The following is a 20,834-nucleotide window of genomic DNA, read 5'->3' as shown; positions in this document are numbered from 1 at the left end:
ATTAGGTATTTCTGCTAATGCTATCCCTCCCTCTGCCCTCCCTTCCCCTGCCCCCCATCCCACGACAGGCCCCAGAGTGTGATGTTCCCCGCCCTGTGTCCAAGTGTTCTCATTGTTCAATTCCCACCTATGAGTGAGAACATGTGGTGTTTTCTGCTGTTAGTTTTAATAAGGCAGGCTCCTGGAGACAACACTGACCATTTAACATAATACAGAACACTGGCTGTGGAGAATGCCAGTGTGTAGAGTAGATGGTCCTCTAATCTAGAGGATTAGAACAATGATTCCAGGGTGTTTTTTCTTTTTTTGAGATGGAGTCTCACTATATTGCCCAGGCTGGTCTCAAACTCCTGAGCTAAATCCTCCCTCCTCAGCCTCTCAGAGTGTGGGATTATGGGCGTGAGCCACCATGCTGGGCCAGGATTACTTTTTCTTTACCCCCAATACCTAAGAATATTTTGAAAACCATAGACACTATCTCCATACCAAGAACCACATCATCATCTATAAGACAGAGATACTGATTTGTACTAAAAAAAAAGTCAAAACATTTTCTTCCTTTAAAAAATAATAAAAACAAACTTACTTTGGTTGTATACCATCAAATATTTCTTGTAGTGCTAGTGCCCCATATTTTATGCAATACAAATTAATAAAGACTAAAAAACCTGTTGAAAGAAGATGCAGAATATCAGCATAGAGAACTCACGCACTAAACTGGTAACTGATAAGTCTGCAAAATAAACCTATGCTTAATCATTAACATCCAAAGGCTGTGGCATCAATACCTGCCTTCTAGTAAATAGAAAACTTGTCTTTCTGTCATAGACCTTTACATGCTGTCTCTCTTTGATTTATATTTCCTTATAATATTCTCTCTACTGAAAAAATGTTTTGGTATCCAACCATAAACCAACCTCTGGAACACAATATGACTAACACTAACTTAATGTTTGGAGAACACAAACATCTTAAAATATTTTCTTTTTTCTTGTGAGAAGGTTTCACTCTATCACCTAGGCTGGGTGCAGGAGCGTGATCACAGCTCACGCAGCCTTAACTTCCCAGGGTCAAGTGATCCTCCCACCTCAGCCTCCTGAGTAGCTGGGACTACAGGCACACACCACCATGCTTGGCTGTTTTGTAGAGACAGGGTCTTACCATGTTGCCCAGGCTGGTCGTTAACTCCTGGGCTCAAGGAATACTCCCACTTTCACCTCCCAAAGTGCTGGGATTACAGATGAGAGCCACCGCACCAGGCCCTTACAATATTTTCTTTTTTGTTTTTGAGACAGGGTCTCACTCTATCACCTAGGATGGAGTACAGTGGGTGTAATCTTGGCTCACTGCAGCCTCAACCTCTGGGACTTAGGTGATGCTCCTACTTCAGCCTCCCAAGCAGCTGCGACTACAGGCACATGCCACCATGCCTGGCTAATTTTTTTGTACTTTTCGTAGGGACAGGGTTTCGCCATGTTGCCCAGGCTGGTCTTGAACTCCTGAGCTCAAGCGATCGGCCTCCCTTGGCCACCCAAAGTGCTGCGATTACAGGCATGAACCTCCACACGTGGCCAAGTATTTTTTGCATAAAGTTTAAAACGGATAAAAAATGTATCTGCAACCATAAAGTCTAAGGGTTTTAGCTACCTTTTTTCATTACTTCTGTAGAACATCCAGATGATTTTACTTACTCTTGATAAACTTGGTTGTTTTGGAATTCTGAAGTCTCTGGAATAGCAGAATGAAGATTTGTTTCCTATATTGGTCAACTGATTCACTAAAGAATTAAAAAAAATCAACAATATAAATTTAGCACTTTTCTGAGCACCTAACAAAATTTCTAAATAAATGCACAAAGTTCTAGTCATACTCACGGAGGCATGTGCTCTATTATACTGTTTAGAAGATAAAAACCTTGGTGGTCATTTGCTTTGGATGCAATCAGCTTCTGAAAGACACCTAGTAACCCAGGCTGTTAAGAAATGAGATCCAACAGAAAATGGTTAACAAACAGGAATAATTATTCGAAAAGTTAAAACATGATATATGTCTTAAAACAGAGTTCATACTGTAATAATCTATCCTTTTCTCTTTAATTATTTCTGAAACATATGGGGAAAAATTCCTCCCACGTAGCCATTAAAGTAATTTTTTTTTTCTTTGAGACGGAGTTTCACTCTTGTTGCCCAGGCTAGAGTGCAATGGGGCGATCTTGGCTCACTGCAACCTCTGCTTCCCAGGTTCAAGCGATTCTCCTGCCTCAGCCTTCTGAGTAGCTGGGATTACAGGCACGTGCCACCACACCCACCTAATTTTTATTTTTAGTAGAGACGGGGTTTCGCCATGTTGGCCAGGCTGGTCTTGAACTCCTGACCTCAGGTGATCTGCCCACCTCGGCCTCCCAAAGTGCTGAGATTACAGGTGTGAGCCACCACGCCCGACCAAAGTTAAGTTCTTAAAATCAACCTGTTTGGCTCTGTTTTTAAAATTTTCCATCATGGATATAAATAACTAAAGGATATAGAATTCTGATAAAACATACCATAACATTTTCTACTAATTATTTCCGTTATTATTATTATTATTATTATTGTTATTTTTTTAAGAGACAGGGTCTAGCTCTGTTGCCCAGGATGGAGTGCAATGGTGAGATCATGGCTCACTGCAGCCTTAAACTCCTGGGCTCAAGCGACCCTCTCACCTTAGCCTCCCAAGTAGATGGGACCACAGGCATGCTCCACTGTGTCCAACTAATTAAAAAGCTTTTTTTTCCTTTGTAGAGATAGATCTCACCACGTTGCCCAGGCTGGTCTTAAACTCCTCGGCTCAAGGGATCCTCCCACTAGAGGCTCCCAAAGTGGTGGGCTTGAGCCACTGCCCCCAGCCTTAAATTTATTTTAAATAAAAAAATTTCAAACATCTGCCATCCCCAGTTTCTCCAAGCTACTTTATAAAATTACAGTTATATCAAAACCTGACTCACAATTTTGTCAGCTGCAGCACTTGCTATTGTGTTTGAACCGCGTTCTAAGAATGCTTGGAGAAGCCTCACTAGAGCAGGAATATTTCCTGTTCTTTCCCAAAGCACTGGCTGAAGGAGATGAGGAAATAAGGCCATATAGGAAGACGGGATGTCATTTTTGTGTGTTTCCAGAAGCAAAGACATCACTTGAAAGACGTATGGAATAAATTCTGTTGATAAAAGTAAAAACAGAGCTGTGAGCTTCAGAAGGAATGACTGACACAAAAGGCCCACATCGCTTAGGTGGGCTGCATTTTATAGCCATGTTAATTTTATTCCATTACAAAGAAAATAATTTCCGTTAACTTACCTTGCACATCATTTTGTAAGATTTCAGTAAACACCAAAAACAAAGCCTCCTCAAAATTTACAACAGCAGCAGGGTTAGCTTTGCAAGTTATTCTTATGGATAAACATATTGCTTCAAACATGTAGTGATTAAAGTGAGGTTTGCTTGGGTTCTGAAATTAAAAAAAAAAAACCTAATTATGCTAATAATCCACACCTAACCTTTATAAAACACATTTAAAATAGAGGCCATCTTATTTTTTAAAAATCAAAATTAAGAAAAAAACACCAATTATACCCTAGTGCTTGTTCATTTGAATTTTTTTTTAAATGGCCCAAAGTCCACCATGAAAAACATACTTCAGAGTTACAGAGTTGCTTATACAAACCTCAGATCCCAGAGCTGTAACTTGTCTTAAGCCCACGTGCCCTCGCAGAGAAGAAATACTAAGTCCTAGTAATGCCACTAGCCTTAACTTCTGTGGGCCTCAATGTCTATGTCTACTTAGTGATAATCCCCCAAATGAGTAGTTTTTAATGTTCTTTTTAAGCAACAAAACCCCATTTTTCTTTAAACAAGTTCTTGGAAGGCTACTAGCATACAAATCTAACTCAATCAGAACATGAGATGGTAATACATATGGGAGGCGGAGACTTGGGTTCCCTCCCCCCTCCATCCCTCAAGGCCCTAAGTAGTCCAAAGACCCTTAACCCTAACTCGGTTGAATAATAATCACTCTGTTCTCCAAAATCCCTCCAACACTTCCTATGAATTGATCTAATTCTCATAAGATCAAGAATAGCATCTAAAAAGGAATTCTGTCAGCCTTAAACGGATTTATTTTCTAAAATTTAGTGTTAATAAACATGAATCTAAGTATCTGTAAAATTTTGATCAGAGTGAACTTTCCTTTTGAGAAATAAGAGTAAGGAAGAAAAGACAACACAAAGGATTTTAATCATCATTTCATAGAAGTCCAGACAGCCTCTTTTATATCCATTTAGTGCAAAGCCTACTTAACTCCATTTAAGGTAATTTTGGATCATCTGCACTTTCTTTTTCTACAATAAACATGTTACTTTTGTAATGAGAATGAAAATGTATTCAAGCTTCTAGCATACACTTAAAGGTGACTGCTATTACGTCTCCAATCTAACAGCATGCCCACACTTTCAGAAAAGTCCATTAGTGGCTGGTCAGGAAGAATTCACAGACCTTCTCTAAAGCTTCACGTAATGCCAAAGAGTTCTGAGGCCCAAACAGTTTGGAGCAAATAAAAAAGGAACCCCACTTTCAAAATTGGCTCTATTACCTTACTAACAGCTAATAGCTTCTGTGTAAGCTGAGTGATGAGAGTAGGGATGTAGGGGATTATGGCTTCTTGTAGGAGAGAAAAACTTCTCATGATAGCTGTAAAATACAAAAACAGCAAAAACAAATAGAGTTTAGTTAAACTTCAGAATAAGAGAGCGACTGGGGGTAAAAAAGCGCACTAATTCATCAACTAAATTTTAAGATGCTTAGACAACCCCGAGATAGCTCTCTACATTTAAAAATAATCTAAATTTCCCTTCCTTTTAAAATTAGGACGGGTTGGCAACAAAATTTAGCTGGGAAATACTGAGTATTTCTAGAAGGCTCAAGGTTTAAAAAATAATTAAAGAGGTTGACTAAGAGGAAGAAACAGTGAGCTGACATGAATGGAGCAGGTGAGTCTGAGAGAGAACTGTTTGGGGTCTCTTTCTCTTAGAAATCAGTAGCAGAGGCCATGCTTGGTGGCTCACACCTGTAACCCCAGCACTTTGGGAGGCCGAGGCTGGCGGATCACTTGAGGCTAGAGTTTGAGACCAACCTGGCTAACATGGCAAAACCCATCTCCATTAAAAATAGCAAAATTAGCCAGGTATGTGGTGCACGTCTGTAGTCCCAGCTACTCGGGAGGCTGAGGCTTGAGAATCGCTTGAACCTGGGAAGTGGAGGTTGCAGTGAGCCAAGATCAAGCCACTGCACTCCAGCCTGGGAGAGCGAGACTCCCTCTCTCTCTCAAAAAAAAAAAAAAAAAAAAGAAAAAGAAACCAGCATCAGAAAATGTTTAGCCCTAGCCTAAAGGAAACATGATCACAAACTACAGGAAACTGAAGAGAAAACTGCTTATCCACCTCCCTCAAAAAAAAAAGAGATTAGGAGCCTAAAAAAATTCTAAAAATACATGTAAAGCCACAGAGTCCAAATTGCAAAAATATTGCTCAAAAGACCATAAATGGGTTAAAAATAGGAAGCATGGGAGAAAAATAAATTTGTCAGCTAAAAATGTATAAAAGCTCTCTTTCCACAAATAACATTTCCAAAATAAATGTTTACTAAGCAGAGCCCCAAATACATGCCAAGCATAAAGGACAGAAAGCTATCTGCTCTTGCCTCCTGAACTCTGCACATCATGTTTCCTCCTCTACTGGAGTCAAAGACTCATCCACCCTTCAACAGATTGCTACCTATCCCTCACACCTAACGTTCGGTTAGGTCATATCTCAGCTTAGAGATCACTTCCTAGAGAAAATCCTTCCCTGACCTGGGTTAAAAGGGCTAGACGATAAATTGGTGCTCCTCCACTAGGCTGGCGCAGAATTATTTCATTCACTCATACAACCGTACAGAGAAGGTATTACATACTGTGTATTCTTACATACCCTAAAAACACAGTAATGAAGATTACAGACTAGTTAGCCGCTCTCATAGAAATGGACGTTAAGGCTGGGCGTAGTGGCTCACACCTGTAATCCCAGCACTTTGGGAGGCTGAGGCGGGTGGATCACCTGAGGTCGGGAGTTCAAGACCAGCCTGACCAACATGCAGAAACCCTGTCTCTACTAAAAATACAAAATTAGCTGGGCGTGGTAGCACACGCCTATAATCCCAGCTACTCGGGAGGCTGAGGCAGGCGAATCGCTTGAACCCAGGAGAGTGAGGCTGCAGTGAGCTGAGATTGTGCCATTGCACTCCAGCCTGGGCAACAAGAGTGAAACTCCATCTCAAAAAAAAAAAAAGGACATTAAACAACAATAATTACACAATTATACATCATTGTTGGGGGAAGGATAGTGTTGGAAACATACACCCAGATACACACATCCACTCTAGGATTTCTGATCCAGACTGAAAAGATAAGGGAGTTTCTCTGAAAAGTGCTTCCTACGACCCAATGTGCTAGGCTTTTGGGATGCAACAGTGAAAAACACTGAGACTATCTCTAAATTCAGAGCTGGCACCAGGACACTCAACTAATGTAGTGCCTGGTGGATGGATACACCAGCCTGTGGATGGATACAGCTGCCTGTATCCTTGGCAGTACGTAAGAAGACACGATTTGTGCAGAGTCTACCACAGGCACCCACATTTCACCCCTACCTAGGTGAGCAAGCAGTTAATAAACGTTGCATGATCTCTTCTTTGCCTTAAAGAAAATCTAGGGAAGGAAAAAAGGGCTTTGCTACATTTTCTGTAATGAGAAGTTCCGTATCAAATTAAGATTACTGTTGGCCAGGTGCAGTGGCCTCTAATCCCAGCACTTTGGGAGGCTGAGGCAGGCAGATATTTGAGGTCAGGAATTTGAGACCAGCCTGGCCAACATGGCAAAACCCTGTCTCTACTAAAAATACAAAAATTAACCGGGCATGGTGGAGTGCGCCTGTAATCCCAGTTACTCGGGAGGCTGAGGCAGGAGAATCGCTTGAACCCAGGAGGGAGAGGTGGCAGTGAGCTGAGATCAAGCCACTGCACTTCAGCCTGGGCAACAGAGCAAGGCTCCATCTCAAAAAAAAAAAAAAAAATTACTGTTAGTAGTAAACAAGATGATGTTTTTCATTTTGAAATATCTAAACTAACTTACTACTTGGTAAACATTATCTGGTTCATAGACTGTATAACCTGAAGTATAACTCAGAGTGCTCACCCTTACAATCTGAGATTGGATACCTGTAGTCTGCACACCAGGGAAACAGCCTACCTTTCATAATATATTCATTTTCTGAAGAGCCAGGAAGTGTGAGAGCTTTGAAAAGGTTTGTTAGCAGAATCTCAACAAACGGTGCGATTTCTGCAGCTGTAAAGCTATAGATGAAAAAACAGCTTTCAGTCACTACCAACTCTTGAGTTTGTCACTGCGGATTACCCTTGGCAACCACTATGTCACCCTTCTCAGCATAAAACTGAACCATCTCCCACCACTGACAATTGATAGACAGTTTAGGAAAATAATTTTTTTACATGTGCTCATGTTAGGCTCCTAAGAAGGCACATCGAGAACCAAACACAACTGAACCAAAAAGCCAGCTAAACCCAACAACATCTGAAGTTGAAACAGTTGTCCCTGGTTTATATCTATTACCACTGAGAAAGAACTCGGAATCTCAGGGGACTCTGTCATTTATTTTGTTTTTGGAGGTGGAGCCAAGATTCAGAACTGTTTTCTGCATAAATTCTGGGCCTGAAGATAGGTACTGGCTTGACTCACCTCAAAGGATTGGCCACTGAGATTATCTGTACTTCAAGTTCTTGATGAAGGAAAGAACCTAGAACTGTTTTCCATCTCTTACCCAAAGCTCATTTCAAGAAATAATACTGTTGAATAGTGGCCTGAAAGACATGCAGACCATCAATTCCTCTACATTTCATCCTGGTTCAGGCCAGAAGAGCTATTTTCTTGGTCCCTAGTGAATTACTTTCATTCGGTTAGGTCATATCTCAGAAATAAGTGACATTACGCAAATAGCCACATGAAAATAACTGTTACATGATTGTTGCTGAGAACACTACTACTACTATTGTACAGTATTCTCTGCTTTAACTTTTATCTCATAGACCCTGTGAAAATTTTAACTCCCCAAGTTTCCCTCTTTGCCCTGGCTGCTAAGAGACTCCAAATAAAATTTGGAGTTTCTTGGACTACTATATAGGATCCTTTGACACACATTTCTGTTTATTAACTTTATCTCAGTTACTTTCCTTGGCTCCAGTTTATTAAATTGTATTGTCATAATGCACCTATTTTAGTAAGCAGCCTCAAATGCTTTTAGAATGAAACAGAGTATAAAGGAATAAAAAGCAGACATTTGTTTTCCTACTAGTGAAATTATGAAAACATTCAGATATCTTTGACCAGCACAGTACGGCCCCTACCCCAGGCTAAAAAACTTTAAAATAAAATACTCACAGAGTGGCATTGTTAGGCCCTCGCATAGTAAAGAGCCGTTCAAGAGCATGAGCTGCGTAAGTATGAACAACAATACTTTCAGCTTGAAGATGATTAATCAAGAGAGGAATCGAGACTAAAAGATGTTCTTTTGGCACCTAAAAAACACAATAATATACATGCTCTAAATGCAATGATTCCATATTTGAGTAAAAGACAATTGGAAGAGAAGGACCTGTTGATTTAAAGAACAATTTGCTATTTTTAAGCTCTGTTATAATAGGAGATGCTGCTGCCCAGAAACCAAAACTTTCACTTGCACATAATGGTTCAATTTCCACTTTCTAAATTCTCCTTTTCAGAGCACAATGAGGATAACATCTTGCAGATAAATCAACATACCATAAAATAATAGTATCACAGAGAAGGAGACTAAGATTTCACCAAACTTAAGAATCATCACTAGCAGATATTTCTTGAAAAAGTTATTTAACCTTTTTGTGTCTCATTTTTTGTTCTCTTCCCACCCCCAAAAAGCAACAAATACGAGAACAATCTTCATTAAAAACCTCTAAATTTGAAACATTCATTAGTCTAAACTAGAAAAGCCTCCTGGGTGTGGTGGTTCATTCCTGTCTATAATCCCAATACTTCAGGAAGCCAAGGTAGAACAATTGCTTAAGCCCAGGAGCTCAAGACCAGCCTGGGCAACATAGTGAGACCTCATCTCTATTAAAAAAAAATTAAATAAAAAATTAGCTGGGCATGGTAGTGAATTCCTGTAGTCCCAGCAACTTGAGAGGCTGAGGTAGCTGGATCGCTTTAGGCACTAAATGAATAACTCAAAAATGATGTTAGGCCGGGCGCAGTGGCGGCTCACGCCTGTAATCCCAGCACTTTGGGAGGCCGAGGCGGGTAGATCACGAGGTCATGAGATCAAGACCATCCTGGCTAACATGGTGAAACCTCTACTAAAAATACAAAAAATTAGCCAGACGTGGTGGCATGCGCCTGTAGTCCCAGCTACTCAGGAGGCTGTGGCAGAAGAATGGCTTCAACCCAGGAGGTGGAGGTTGCAGTGAGCTGAGACTGCACCACTGCACTCCAGCGTGGGCAACAGAGCAAGACTCCATCTCAGAAAAAAAAAAAAAAGAAAAAAGAAAAAAAAAAAAGATGTTAAGGACAAACAGTCATGATGTAGGTGGGTATGGTGGAGCATGCCCGTAATCCCATCAACTAGGGAGGCTAAGGCAGGAGGATCGCTTGAGTCCAGAACTTCCTGGCTGAAGTAAGCTATGATCGCACCACTGCACTCCAGCCTGGGCAACAGAGCAAGACCTCATTCTCAAAATCAAACAGAAAAGGCCGGGCACGGTGGCTCATGCCTGTAATCCCAGCACTTTGGGAGGCCAAGGCGGGCGGATCACAACGTCAGGAGATCGAGACCATCCTGGCTAACACAGTGAAACCCCGTCTCTACTAAAAAATACAAAAAAAATTAGCCGGGCATGGTGGCGGTAGCCTGTAGTCCCAGCTATCGCGAGGCTGAGGCAGGAGAATGGCATGAACCCAGGAGGTGAAGCTTGCAGTGAGCCAAGATCGTGCCACTGCATGACTTGATTGTGTTACTGCACTGAGCGACAGAGCGAAGACTCCGTCTCAAAACAAACAAGTAAACAAAAAACAGAAAAATGAAACCCATAGTATGATGTCATTTATACAAACAAAAATTTAAAACCTAGGCCAGGCGTGGTGAATCACGACTGTAATCCCAGCACTTTGGGAGGCCAAGGCGGGTGGATCACCTGAGGTCAGGAGTTCAAGACCAGCCTGGCCAAGATGGCAAAACCCTGTCTCTACCAAAAAATTGCTGGGCGTGGTGGTGGGCACCTGCAGTCCCAGCTACTTGGGAGGCTGAGGCAGGAGAATGGCTTGAACCTGGGCAACAGAGCAAGACTCCATCTAAAAAAAAATTAAAACCTACAGCATACTAAATAATTTCTGCAGAAACATAAACACATAGTGAAAGTATAAAAAAAGCATGGCTTGAACCTGGGCAACAGAGCAAGACTCCATCTAAAAAAAAAAATTAAAACCTACATAATACTAAATAATTTTTGCAGAAACATAAACGCGTAGTGAAAGCGTAAGAAAAGCACTTCCATGGGTGTCAAATACACCGAATTCATTACAGTAATTACCTATAGAGAGAAAGGGACTGACTGGGCAGGGAGCATCTGGAATACCTCCATTGTATATGTATGTATACATAAATATGGCCTGGAGTTTTAAGATTTGTGAGGATTATTTCAGTAATCATCATATTGTTTTATTCCTGCTTGTGTGTTTAAAATATTTTGCAAGATGGCACCATTGTTACTGGGCAAAGACATCAAAGGAATAAGATGAGTGCAAGTTTTGATTTTTTTCTCAGTACAATTAAAGTGACCTAGGCGTTAAGAATCAGAAGAAAAACTACACGTTCTCTAAAAATTAAGACCAATAATCAGATAGAAAAATGGGCAAAAGAAGATGAATTCACAGTTCACCGAAAATGAAAATGGACCCTTCAAGTGGAAAGATGCTTAACTGAACTCAAAATAAAACAAACGTAAATTAAAACTGCAATGAGATACCATTTAAGATTGGCAAAATTCCAACATACTCTAACTGGGGAAGCAGGTATTCTCTATAATTTTTCTCAATTGATTTTTTAAAAGTAATGCAATATGGCTGGGTGTGGTGGCACGTGCCTGGGTTCCAGCTACTCGGGAGGCTGAAAGTGGGAGGACTGCTTGAGCCCAGGAGTTCAAGGCTGCAGTGAGCTGTGGTCATGTCACTGCACTCCAGCCTGGGCGACAGAACGAGACCCTGTTTCAAAAAATAAAGAAATGGGCCGGGCGTGGTAGCTCACGCCTATAATCCCAGCACTTTCGGAGACTGAGGCAGGGGTGGATCACCTGAGGTCAGGAGTTTGAGACCAGCCTGGCCAACATGGTGAAACCCTGTCTCTTCTAACAACACAAAAATTAGCTGGGCATGGTGGCAGGCACGTGTAATCCCAGCTACTCAGGAGGCTGAGGCAAGAGAATCACTTGAACCTGGGAGGTGGAGGCTGCAGTGAGCCGAGATCGCACCACTGTACTCCAGCCTGGGCAACAGAGCAAAACTACCTCTCAAAAAAAAAAAAAAAAGGAGAAAGAAAGAAACAATAAACTAAGTAAAAAGTATAAAAAATTAGCCAGGTGGTGTGGCACACACCTATAGTCTTGGCTACTCAGGGAGGCTTAGGCAAAAGGGTCACTTGAGCCTACAAGTTTAAGGCTGCATTGAGCTATGATTGTAGTAGTTCACTCTAGACTGGCCGACAGACTGTGAGACTTTGTCTCAAAAATAAATGAATAAGGCCGGGCGCAGTGGCTCATGCCTGTAATCCTAGCATTTTGGGAGGCCGAGGCAGGCGGATCGCCTGAGATAGGGGGTTCGAGACCAGCCTGACCAACATGGAGAAACCCCGTCTCTACTAAAAATACAAAATTAGCCAGGCGTGGTGGTGGATGCTTGTAATCCCAGCTACTCAGGAGGCTGAGGCAAGAAAATCGCTTGAACTCGGGAGACGCATGTTGCGGTGAGCCGAGATCGTTCCATTGCCTGGGCAATGAGAGCGAAACTCCGTCTCCAAAAAAAAAGAATAAAGTATATCTCAATTTTTAAAGTGCTATTTAAAAAATGTTGACAATGTAACGTTCTCCTTCATCTGAATCCACTGATCTGTCTTAACATCATTAAAAATTGATAACCAGGGCCAGGCATGGTGCCTGACGCCTGTAGTCCCAGCTACTTGGGACGCTGAGGCAGGAGAATGGCGTGAACCCAGGAGGCTGAGCTTGCAGCGAGCAAAAAAAAAAAAAGCAAAAAAATAAAAAAAAACAAAACAACCAGATATTGTGTATATCCTGATAAAATGAAACAGAAAGTATACCTATGATGCTTTCTTGTGTCACCCCTGACCAAGGAATCTAAGTCTAATCAAGCCCCCAGATTTACCAATATAGAAATATGGGGACTAGAGGGACAACATAAACTTCAGGAGACCCTTGAACAACACGGGTTTGAGTCTTGCTCTGTTGTCCAGGCTGGAGTGCAATGGCATGATCTTGGCTCACTGCAACCTTCGCCTCCTGGGTTCAAGTGATTCTCATGTCTCAGCCTCCCGAGTAGATGGGATTATAGGCATGTGCCACCACACCCAGCTAGTATTTTTAGTAGAGATGGGGTTTCGTCATGTTGGCCAAGGTGGTCTTGAACTCCTGACCTCAAATGATCTGCCTGCCTCAGCCTCTCAAAGTGTTGGGATTACAGGCACAAGCCACCATGCCTGGCTGGATTTGTTTTAGACCAAATGCAAATAGAAAACACAGTATTCCTGGGATGTAAAATCTGTATGTGGAAGGCTGGCTTTTCATATATGAGGATTCCACAGGCCCAAATGTGGGACCTAAGTATTCATCAATTTTGGGATATTCAGGCATCCTGGAACCAATACCCCTTGAATACTGAGGGATTCAAGGTGCAATCAGCCAAAAGTAAAATGTGAGAAAGTCTCTAAGATAAATGAGTGTTTTCTCCAACAACAAGCATAAGGAAGGGTAGAGGCCAGGTGCAGTGGCTCACAGCTGTAATCCCAGCACTTTGGGAGGCCAAGGCTGGTGGATCACCTGAGGTCAGGAGTTTGAGACCAGCTTGGCCAACATGGGGAAACCCCATCACTACTAAAAATACAAAAAATCAGCCAGGCGTGGTGGCAGATGCCTGTAATCCCAGCTACTAGGGAGGCCAAGGCAGGAGAATCACTTGAACCCGGAAGGCAGAGGTTACAGTGATCTGAGATCAGGCCACTGCATTCCAGCCTGGGTGACAGAGTGAGATCCGTCTCAAAATAAAAAAAAATTTTTTTTAAATAAATAAATAAAAGGAAAGGAAGGCAGTTGGGTGCAGTGGCTCACACCTGTAGTCCCAGCACTTTGGGAGGCCGAGATGAACAGATCACCTGAGGTCAGGAGTTTGAGACCAGCCTGGTCAACATGGGGAAACCCCGGATCTACTGAAAATACAAAAAATTAGCTAGGTGTGGTGGCAGGTGCCTGTAATCCTAGCTATTTGGGAGGCTGAGACAGGAGAATCACGTGAACCCAGGAGGTAGAGGTTGCAGTGAGCCAAGATGGTGCCACTGCACTCCAGCCTGGGTGACAGAATGAGACTCCATCTCAAACAAAAAGTGGCAGAGAAGGACCTCTCTGTTGTAAATTAAGAGACTTAAGACACAATCAACTGTAAGCAATGTGTGGACATTATCTAGATCCCAATTCTATTACTATTATTGCAAAAAGACATCTGAGGAAAATTAAGCATGGTCTAAAATTCTAAGTTATAAAGAAATCATTGTTAATTTTGTTAGATGTGGATATAAAATGACTGCACAGTAGATGAGAAGGTGGTACATAATAAAACTCTTAAAGAGATTAAGTGGCGTGTAACAAATAAAAAGCTACTTACTTGATTTCTAAAAATCATAATATATTTGATACCGTCAGCTTTAAGGACAGGAAATTCATTCACTATATAAAAAAACAGAAAGCCACAGTTACTTAAGTGGTAAGGATCATTACTTCCAAATTAGTGACATCATCAGAGTTATAAAAAAAGATAAAATGTCAAGTAATTAAAGCATGGTTAATTATATTATGATTTACTATTTAGTCATTAATTTTGGTAGGATTATAAATGATTTTATTTTTCCCCATGCCTGTTTCATGACAAAGGAACACATATTATATAATTGAGTAAAAATGAGCTGGACCATGCATCGGTGAGCATGTCTACCTACATTCCCAGAAGTGAAGCTATTCTGAATTAGAAACATGTCTGTCTAGCTGGAATTTGCTTTACATTATTCTAGTGGGTAGGGAAATAAATTAATGAAAGGAATAGATCACCAAATGTTAATAATTCTTGAAGCTAAATGATGGTCACATGGGAGCTCATTACAATATTCTCTTCACCTTTGGGTGTATATAAATTTCCTACATTAAAATATTTTTTTTAAAAAGGAATATATCTAGATCTAGATCAATACATTCATAAACATCAGAAACTATCCTTAATTTTTTTTTTTGAGACAGAGTCTCGCTCTGTATCCCAGGCTAGAGTGCAGTGGCACGATCTCGGCTCACTGCAACCCCTGCCTCCTGGATTCAAGCGATTCTCCTGCCTCAGCCTCCCGAATAGCTGGGATTACAGGCACACGCCACCACGCCCGGCTAGTTTTTGTATTCTTAGTAGAGACGGGGTTTCACCATTTTGACCAGGCTGGTCTCAATCTCTTGACCTCACGATCCTCCCGCCTCAGTCTCCCAAAGTGCTGGGATTACAGGTGTGAGCCACTGCACCTGGCCAAAAGATATCCTTAATATTTATCAATTTTCTAGTACTTTGAAATGTACTCCAATTTTTAAGAATTCGTTTTTCAAATAAAAAAGAAAAGGAAGCCAATGTATAATCCTTATTTATACACTAGGTAGCAAAGCTGAGTTACAGTTTAGTTGTATTTATTCCTATTTTACTCCTAATCAAGCAATATTTTCTTTATCAATAATTAATTTCACATGGACAAGATCTGGGGAAACCATTTGAGATTTTATTCAATAAAAGAAATAATGGGCAGGGCATGGAGGCTCACGCCTGCAATCCCAGCACTTTGGCAGGCCGACGCAGGTGGATCACCTGAGGTCAGGAGTTTGAGACCAGCCTGGCCAACATGGGGAAACCCCGTCTCTACTAAAAATACAAAAATTAGCCGGGCATGGTGGTACGTGCCTGTAGTCCCAGCTGCTTGGGAAGCTGAGGCAGGAGAATCGCTTGAACCCAGGAGGCAGGAGTTGCAGTGAGCAGAGACTGTGCCACTGCACTCCAGCCTGGGTAACAGAGTAAGACACCGTCTCAAAAGAAAAAAAAAAAAAAAAGAACAAAAGGGAACAAGGATAGGAAGCCGTTTTTTGAATTCAGGTATAGTGTGGCAAGCTGTAAAAAAAGCAAGAATTTCACAACTCACCATTAGCTGATTTTAAATCAGGGAGGATGTGATTCACAAAGAACTCAGTTAGGTTTACAAGTTCATTTGCTTGTGTAATTCCATGCTGAAAAGCAAATTCATAACATGGTAAAATAACAAAATACCTGTATATATCTACCACATTAGAAATTCAGGCAATTTTAGAAAACCATGTTAAAATGGAGATGAACACTTCAAAATACAAATTGCTTATGTATAAAATGAGACTGTACTGGCTGTGTACAGGAGCTCACGGCTGTAATCCCAGCACTTTGGGAGGCCGAGGCGGGTAGATCACTTGAAGTCAGGAGTTCAAGACTAGCCTGGCCAACATGGCAAAACCCCGTCTCTACTAAAAACACAAAAAATTAGCCAGGTGTAGTTGCATGCACCTGTAATTCTAACTACTCGGGAGGCTGAGGCATGAGAATTGCTTGAACCCGGGAGGCAGAGGTTGCAGTAATCTGAGATGTTGCCATTGCATTCCAGCCTGGATGACAGAGCAAGACAACGTCTCAAAAAAAAAAAAAAAAAAAAAAAAGAGAGAGAGGAACACTTCAAAACATGAACTGCTTAGGCTAGGCATGGTGGCTCATGCTTGTAATCCCAGCACTTTGGGAGGCCAAAGCAGGTGGATCACCTGAGGTCAGGAGTTCAAGAACAGCCTGACCAACATGGAGAAACCCCGTCTCTACTACAAATACAAAATTAGCCAGGGTGGTGGCGCATGCCTGTAATCCCAGCTACTCGGGAGGCTGAGGCAGGAGAATCGCTTGAACCCAGGAAACGGAGGTTGCGGTGAGCCAAGATCGTGCCATTGCACTCCAGTCTTGGCAACAAGAGCGAAACTCCATCTCAAAACAAAACAAAACAAAACGACAACAACAAAACACAACCTGCTTATGTATAAAATATAAAATAAGACTATACTGTCTAGGCACGGTGACTCACACCTGTATCCCAGCACTCTGGGAGGCTGAGGTGTGAGGATCACACGAGGTCAGGAATTTGACCATCCTGACCAATATGGTGAAACCTTGTCTCTACTAAAAATACAAAAATTAGCCAGGTGTGGTAGTGCACACTTGTAATCCCAGTTACTTGGGACGCTGAGGCAGGAGAGTCGCTCGAACTCGGGAGGTGGAGGTTGCAGTGAGCTGAGATCACGCCATTGCACTCCAGCCTGGTGACAAAGTGAGACTCCGTCTCAAAAATATAAAAATGTAAAATAAGACTATACTAATAGACAATAAAGAAACTTTCCTCAATTAAAGAACAGCTAAGTTTAAGTTAAGCATATTTTATACAGCGGGTCTCACCTAAGGTAACAAGTGTGGCCATCTATCAATTTTCTGGTCTATAAGAAACTTAAGTGCTCAATACATCAACATAAAGCCATCTTCAGAGATTATATAAATCTTAATCAGAATAGGTTATCTGGCAGAGTAAGCTCTATTATCAGAGACGTTATTTCTTTTTGACTTGTGTGGGTGTCACTGATGTCTGTTTTAGAAACAAAACCACATTAAAAATATTTACCTTCTGTGTTTGGGCTTTTGATGCCAAAGATGTCACTAGGTAGATGGCTGCATCTTTGTGTTTCCAGTTGACAGATGGATTTTTTGCGTATTCCTGCAGCATGGAATTAACATAACCAGAGAAGATTCCTGTCACAGGTCCCTCAAAAAACTTGCATAATCCTCGTACCAGATCACAAGCAGCCCTGCGTCTAGTATCAATATCTATGAAATGAAAAGAAAATATATTATGGGGAAAAAAAACAACCACCAACAAGCTGATCCAATTTATAAGAAAACAAATTGCCTGGAATAATTTGGCTACGATTGTAAAACGAAAAAAAAAAGAACGAAAAACAAAGGGCCACCCAATAGCTATCAGCAACACAAACAATGAAAAAAACATTCCCGCCCTCAAGAAATACAAAATCAAAATGAAACTAAAGAGGTCACAGAATCACAGAATTTTGATAAATACTATGTAAGAACAGACAAATGATTCAACTTTTGATATTTTCATTCAGGTCATATAAGAGCTTTTTAAGACAAGTTGAAGAAAGACAACAGTTCTCAATGAAAGCCTGCTGAAAAAACACTCTTATTCTCAATCCCACTTCTCCCATTTACTAGAAAGAGAACCACCTTAAAACTGGCTTGCTAAGAGACTAGTAACTAAAAAACCAAGATACACACCAGATCCTTCCAAATCTCTCCTTATGTACTCCTCAGAATTATCTTCAAATGCTTCTTCATCAGCAGCTACAAGGAGAGATGATATTTCAGATAACACTCCAAAAGACGTCACTGTACTTTACAGCTGAGAATGCAGAAGAGTATGTAAAACTGCCTTGTTCTACAGCAAAGAATTCTTTCCCATCAGATGACTACTTCATATACTCTTAATCATTATCTAGAGCAGCAAATGCTACCCTGAAAGGTGAGGTTATTAGGTAATTCACACAACTATGAGATAGGCTCACTTGTTCTAATGTGACAGTTTCCCCAGAATTGGATTATACCTGCAACTGTCAAAAATGTTAGGGATCAGTATCAGAATGCTAACTTTTAATTTCACCAAATAAGAACATTAAAATACCAACGACCTAATTTTAATCACTATTATTTCATTAAAGTCATTTCAACAACAAATAAGTAGAGTGGACAATGTCAGAAATGGCCGGCATGGTGGCTCACGCGTGTAACCTAGCACTTTGGGAGGCTGAAATGGGAGGATCGCTTGAGCCCAGGAGTTTGAGACCAGCCTGGTCAACACAGCGAGATCTCATGTCTATTTTTATCATATAAATTAAAAAAAAAAAAAGTCTACACACACACACACACACAGACTGCAGTTGTGTGATCATGTCTCACTGCAGCCTCCACCTCCTGAGCTCAAGCAAAACTCCCACCTAAGCTGCCTGAGTACCTGGGACCACAGGCCCATGCCACCATACCCAACTAATTTATTTTTTGTAGAGATAAGGTTTTGCCATTTTGGCCAGGCTGGTCTTGAACTCCTGGGCTCAAGTGTTCCTCCCACCTCAGCCTCCCAAAGTGTTGGGATTAAAGGTATGGGCCACCACACCCAGCCAGAAGATTTATCCTTTAAACATATTTTTATGAAAACACAACAGGAAATAAAATCTCACGCTATATTGTCCTTAATTTCCTTATTTTGTTCCAGATGTAATTTGAAAACCACTGATCTAATAACTATTTTGATATAAAACACAATCTTGGCCTGGCATGGTGGCTCATGCCTGTAATCCCAGCACTTTGGGAGGCTGAGGCAGAAGGATTGTTTGAAGCCAGGAGTTCGAGACCAGCCTGTGCAACATAGGAAGACCCCCATCTTTATAAAAAATAAAAAATTAGCTGAGCATGGTGGTGCACGTCTGTAGTCCCAGCTACTCAGGAGGCCGGGGTGGGACAATGACTTGAGCCTGGGAAGTTGAGGTTGCAGTAAGCCATAACTGTGCTACTGCACTCCAGCCTGGGTGACACAGTGAGACCCTGTCCCCAAAACAAAAAACACAATCCCTCCCACCTTCATTACTTGTTCTTCACAACTGTTAGAACAAGGACATACATTTTATAAATATAGGCTCTTAGCACTATAGTTTAACCTTAAGCACAAACTAAGTGGGCTTCAACCTTGTATTTATAAAGTTATCATTTCTATTCTCAAGTCGATTGTTTAAAAACAGCTATTTCTGGGCGAGGTGGCTCAGAAATGCAATCCCAGCACTTTGGGAGGCTAAAGCGGGTGGACTGCTTGAGCTCAAGAGTTTGAGACTACCCTGAACAACATGGTGAAACCCTGTCTCTACCAAAAATACAAGAAATTAGCCAGGCATGGTGATGTGTGCCTGTGGTCCCAGCTACTCAGAAGACTGAGGTAGGAGGATCACTTGAGCCTGGGAGGCTAAGGTTGCAGTGAGCCAAGATTGCATCACTGCACTCCAGCCTGGGTGACAGAGCGAGACCCCTGTCTCAAATAAATATATAAATAAATAAAGCCAGCTAAAAATTCATTGAAATAATAAATGAAACAAAATCAAATTCTTTCTCTGAATAGAAATTCCAGATAGTTTATCTTCTTAGTGTAAAGGAATTTTTGAAGTCTTATTTAATATTTCCATGAGAAAACCCTCACAGGGCACAACAAAACTCATTACAGATACTACATTTTCTGTCTTGGTTTAGAAAATAAGAAATAAATGACATACAAGTTTTATCCAGTAATAAATGAATTAGACTGAATATGTTACAAAAAACAAACACAGACTTAGTAAATTTATACTAATATACTTTTGCCATAATTACCTCTAAATTCCATGTTAGGCACAATAACCTTTTCACAGATACTTGTCAGCGTGTTCTGGTCCTCAAATAGATTCTTATAATGAGGTCTCTCACAAACTGAAGCCAGAAATTGAATTGCATTACTTACCAACTGGAACAAAACACAAAAACAAGAATATTTTTAAAAGCAAAACTCAACAGCTTATTTCTTGGAGGAGATAGGGAGAGAATGCCTTTTAATTATTTGTCTCCATCATCATCTTACCAGATCATATTTAACCTCTTGACCCGTTGTAACTAGTAAATTCCAGATGGCTGTAACAAAACGAGGCAGGTATCGCTGGAATTCTTCATCGTACTTTTGTGCATAGAGTGCGGCATTATCACAAATCTGGGATTTTAAGAGCTCCAATAAGCCGGCTTCCTCTTCATCCTCACATAAAAGAAAACAAAAACTCCAACATACAACTCTAATGCTAACATAAGTAAGAGGAGTAACTGAAATTCCTGAACTAGACTCTTTATCAATTAAATCCAAATCAAATCAGTTATTGTAAACTACAGCTATGCCACCACCAATCTTTTCACCAAGTCTTTCAAATAAGTTGCTGAATTACAAAATATTTCCATATTAGATTCAAACAGTATATTCTGGCTGAGTGTAGTGGCTCACGCCGGTAATCCCAACCCTCTGGGAGGCTGAGGCTGGAGGATGGCCTGAGGCCAGGAGTGGTTTTTTTTTTTTTTTTTTTTGAGATGGAGTCTCCCTCTGTTGCCCAGGCTGGAGTGCAGTGGCGCGATCTCAGCTCACTGCAAGCTCCGCCTCCTGGGTTCACGTCATTCTCCTGCCTCAGCCTCCCAAGTAGCTGGGACCACAGGCACCCGCCATCACGCCTGGCTGA

General features: G+C 41.2%; 1 protein-coding gene across 1 annotated transcript in view; it reads right to left on the bottom strand.

The window, feature by feature from the left end:
- CSE1L (chromosome segregation 1 like) overlaps window positions 1–20,834 on the bottom strand; it is a 50,497-nt gene that overhangs the window by 3,859 nt on the left and 25,804 nt on the right. Inside the window, exons 9-22 of the mRNA XM_003809266.6 lie at window positions 20,198–20,365; window positions 19,954–20,083; window positions 17,821–17,886; window positions 17,150–17,352; window positions 15,611–15,695; window positions 14,056–14,117; window positions 8,521–8,657; window positions 7,315–7,418; window positions 4,624–4,721; window positions 3,333–3,483; window positions 2,984–3,192; window positions 1,875–1,972; window positions 1,692–1,777; window positions 587–668 (exon numbers count right to left, since the gene is read on the bottom strand). Coding sequence (XP_003809314.1) covers window positions 587–668; window positions 1,692–1,777; window positions 1,875–1,972; window positions 2,984–3,192; window positions 3,333–3,483; window positions 4,624–4,721; window positions 7,315–7,418; window positions 8,521–8,657; window positions 14,056–14,117; window positions 15,611–15,695; window positions 17,150–17,352; window positions 17,821–17,886; window positions 19,954–20,083; window positions 20,198–20,365 — 1,679 coding nt within the window. The remainder of the gene's footprint in view (window positions 1–586; window positions 669–1,691; window positions 1,778–1,874; window positions 1,973–2,983; window positions 3,193–3,332; window positions 3,484–4,623; window positions 4,722–7,314; window positions 7,419–8,520; window positions 8,658–14,055; window positions 14,118–15,610; window positions 15,696–17,149; window positions 17,353–17,820; window positions 17,887–19,953; window positions 20,084–20,197; window positions 20,366–20,834) is intronic.

Source organism: Pan paniscus, chromosome 21 (genome assembly GCF_029289425.2).
Source record: "Pan paniscus chromosome 21, NHGRI_mPanPan1-v2.0_pri, whole genome shotgun sequence".
NCBI lineage: Eukaryota > Metazoa > Chordata > Mammalia > Primates > Hominidae > Pan > Pan paniscus.
The sequence above is the reverse complement of the archived record's forward strand: the minus strand, read 5'-3'. Positions and strand labels throughout refer to the sequence as shown.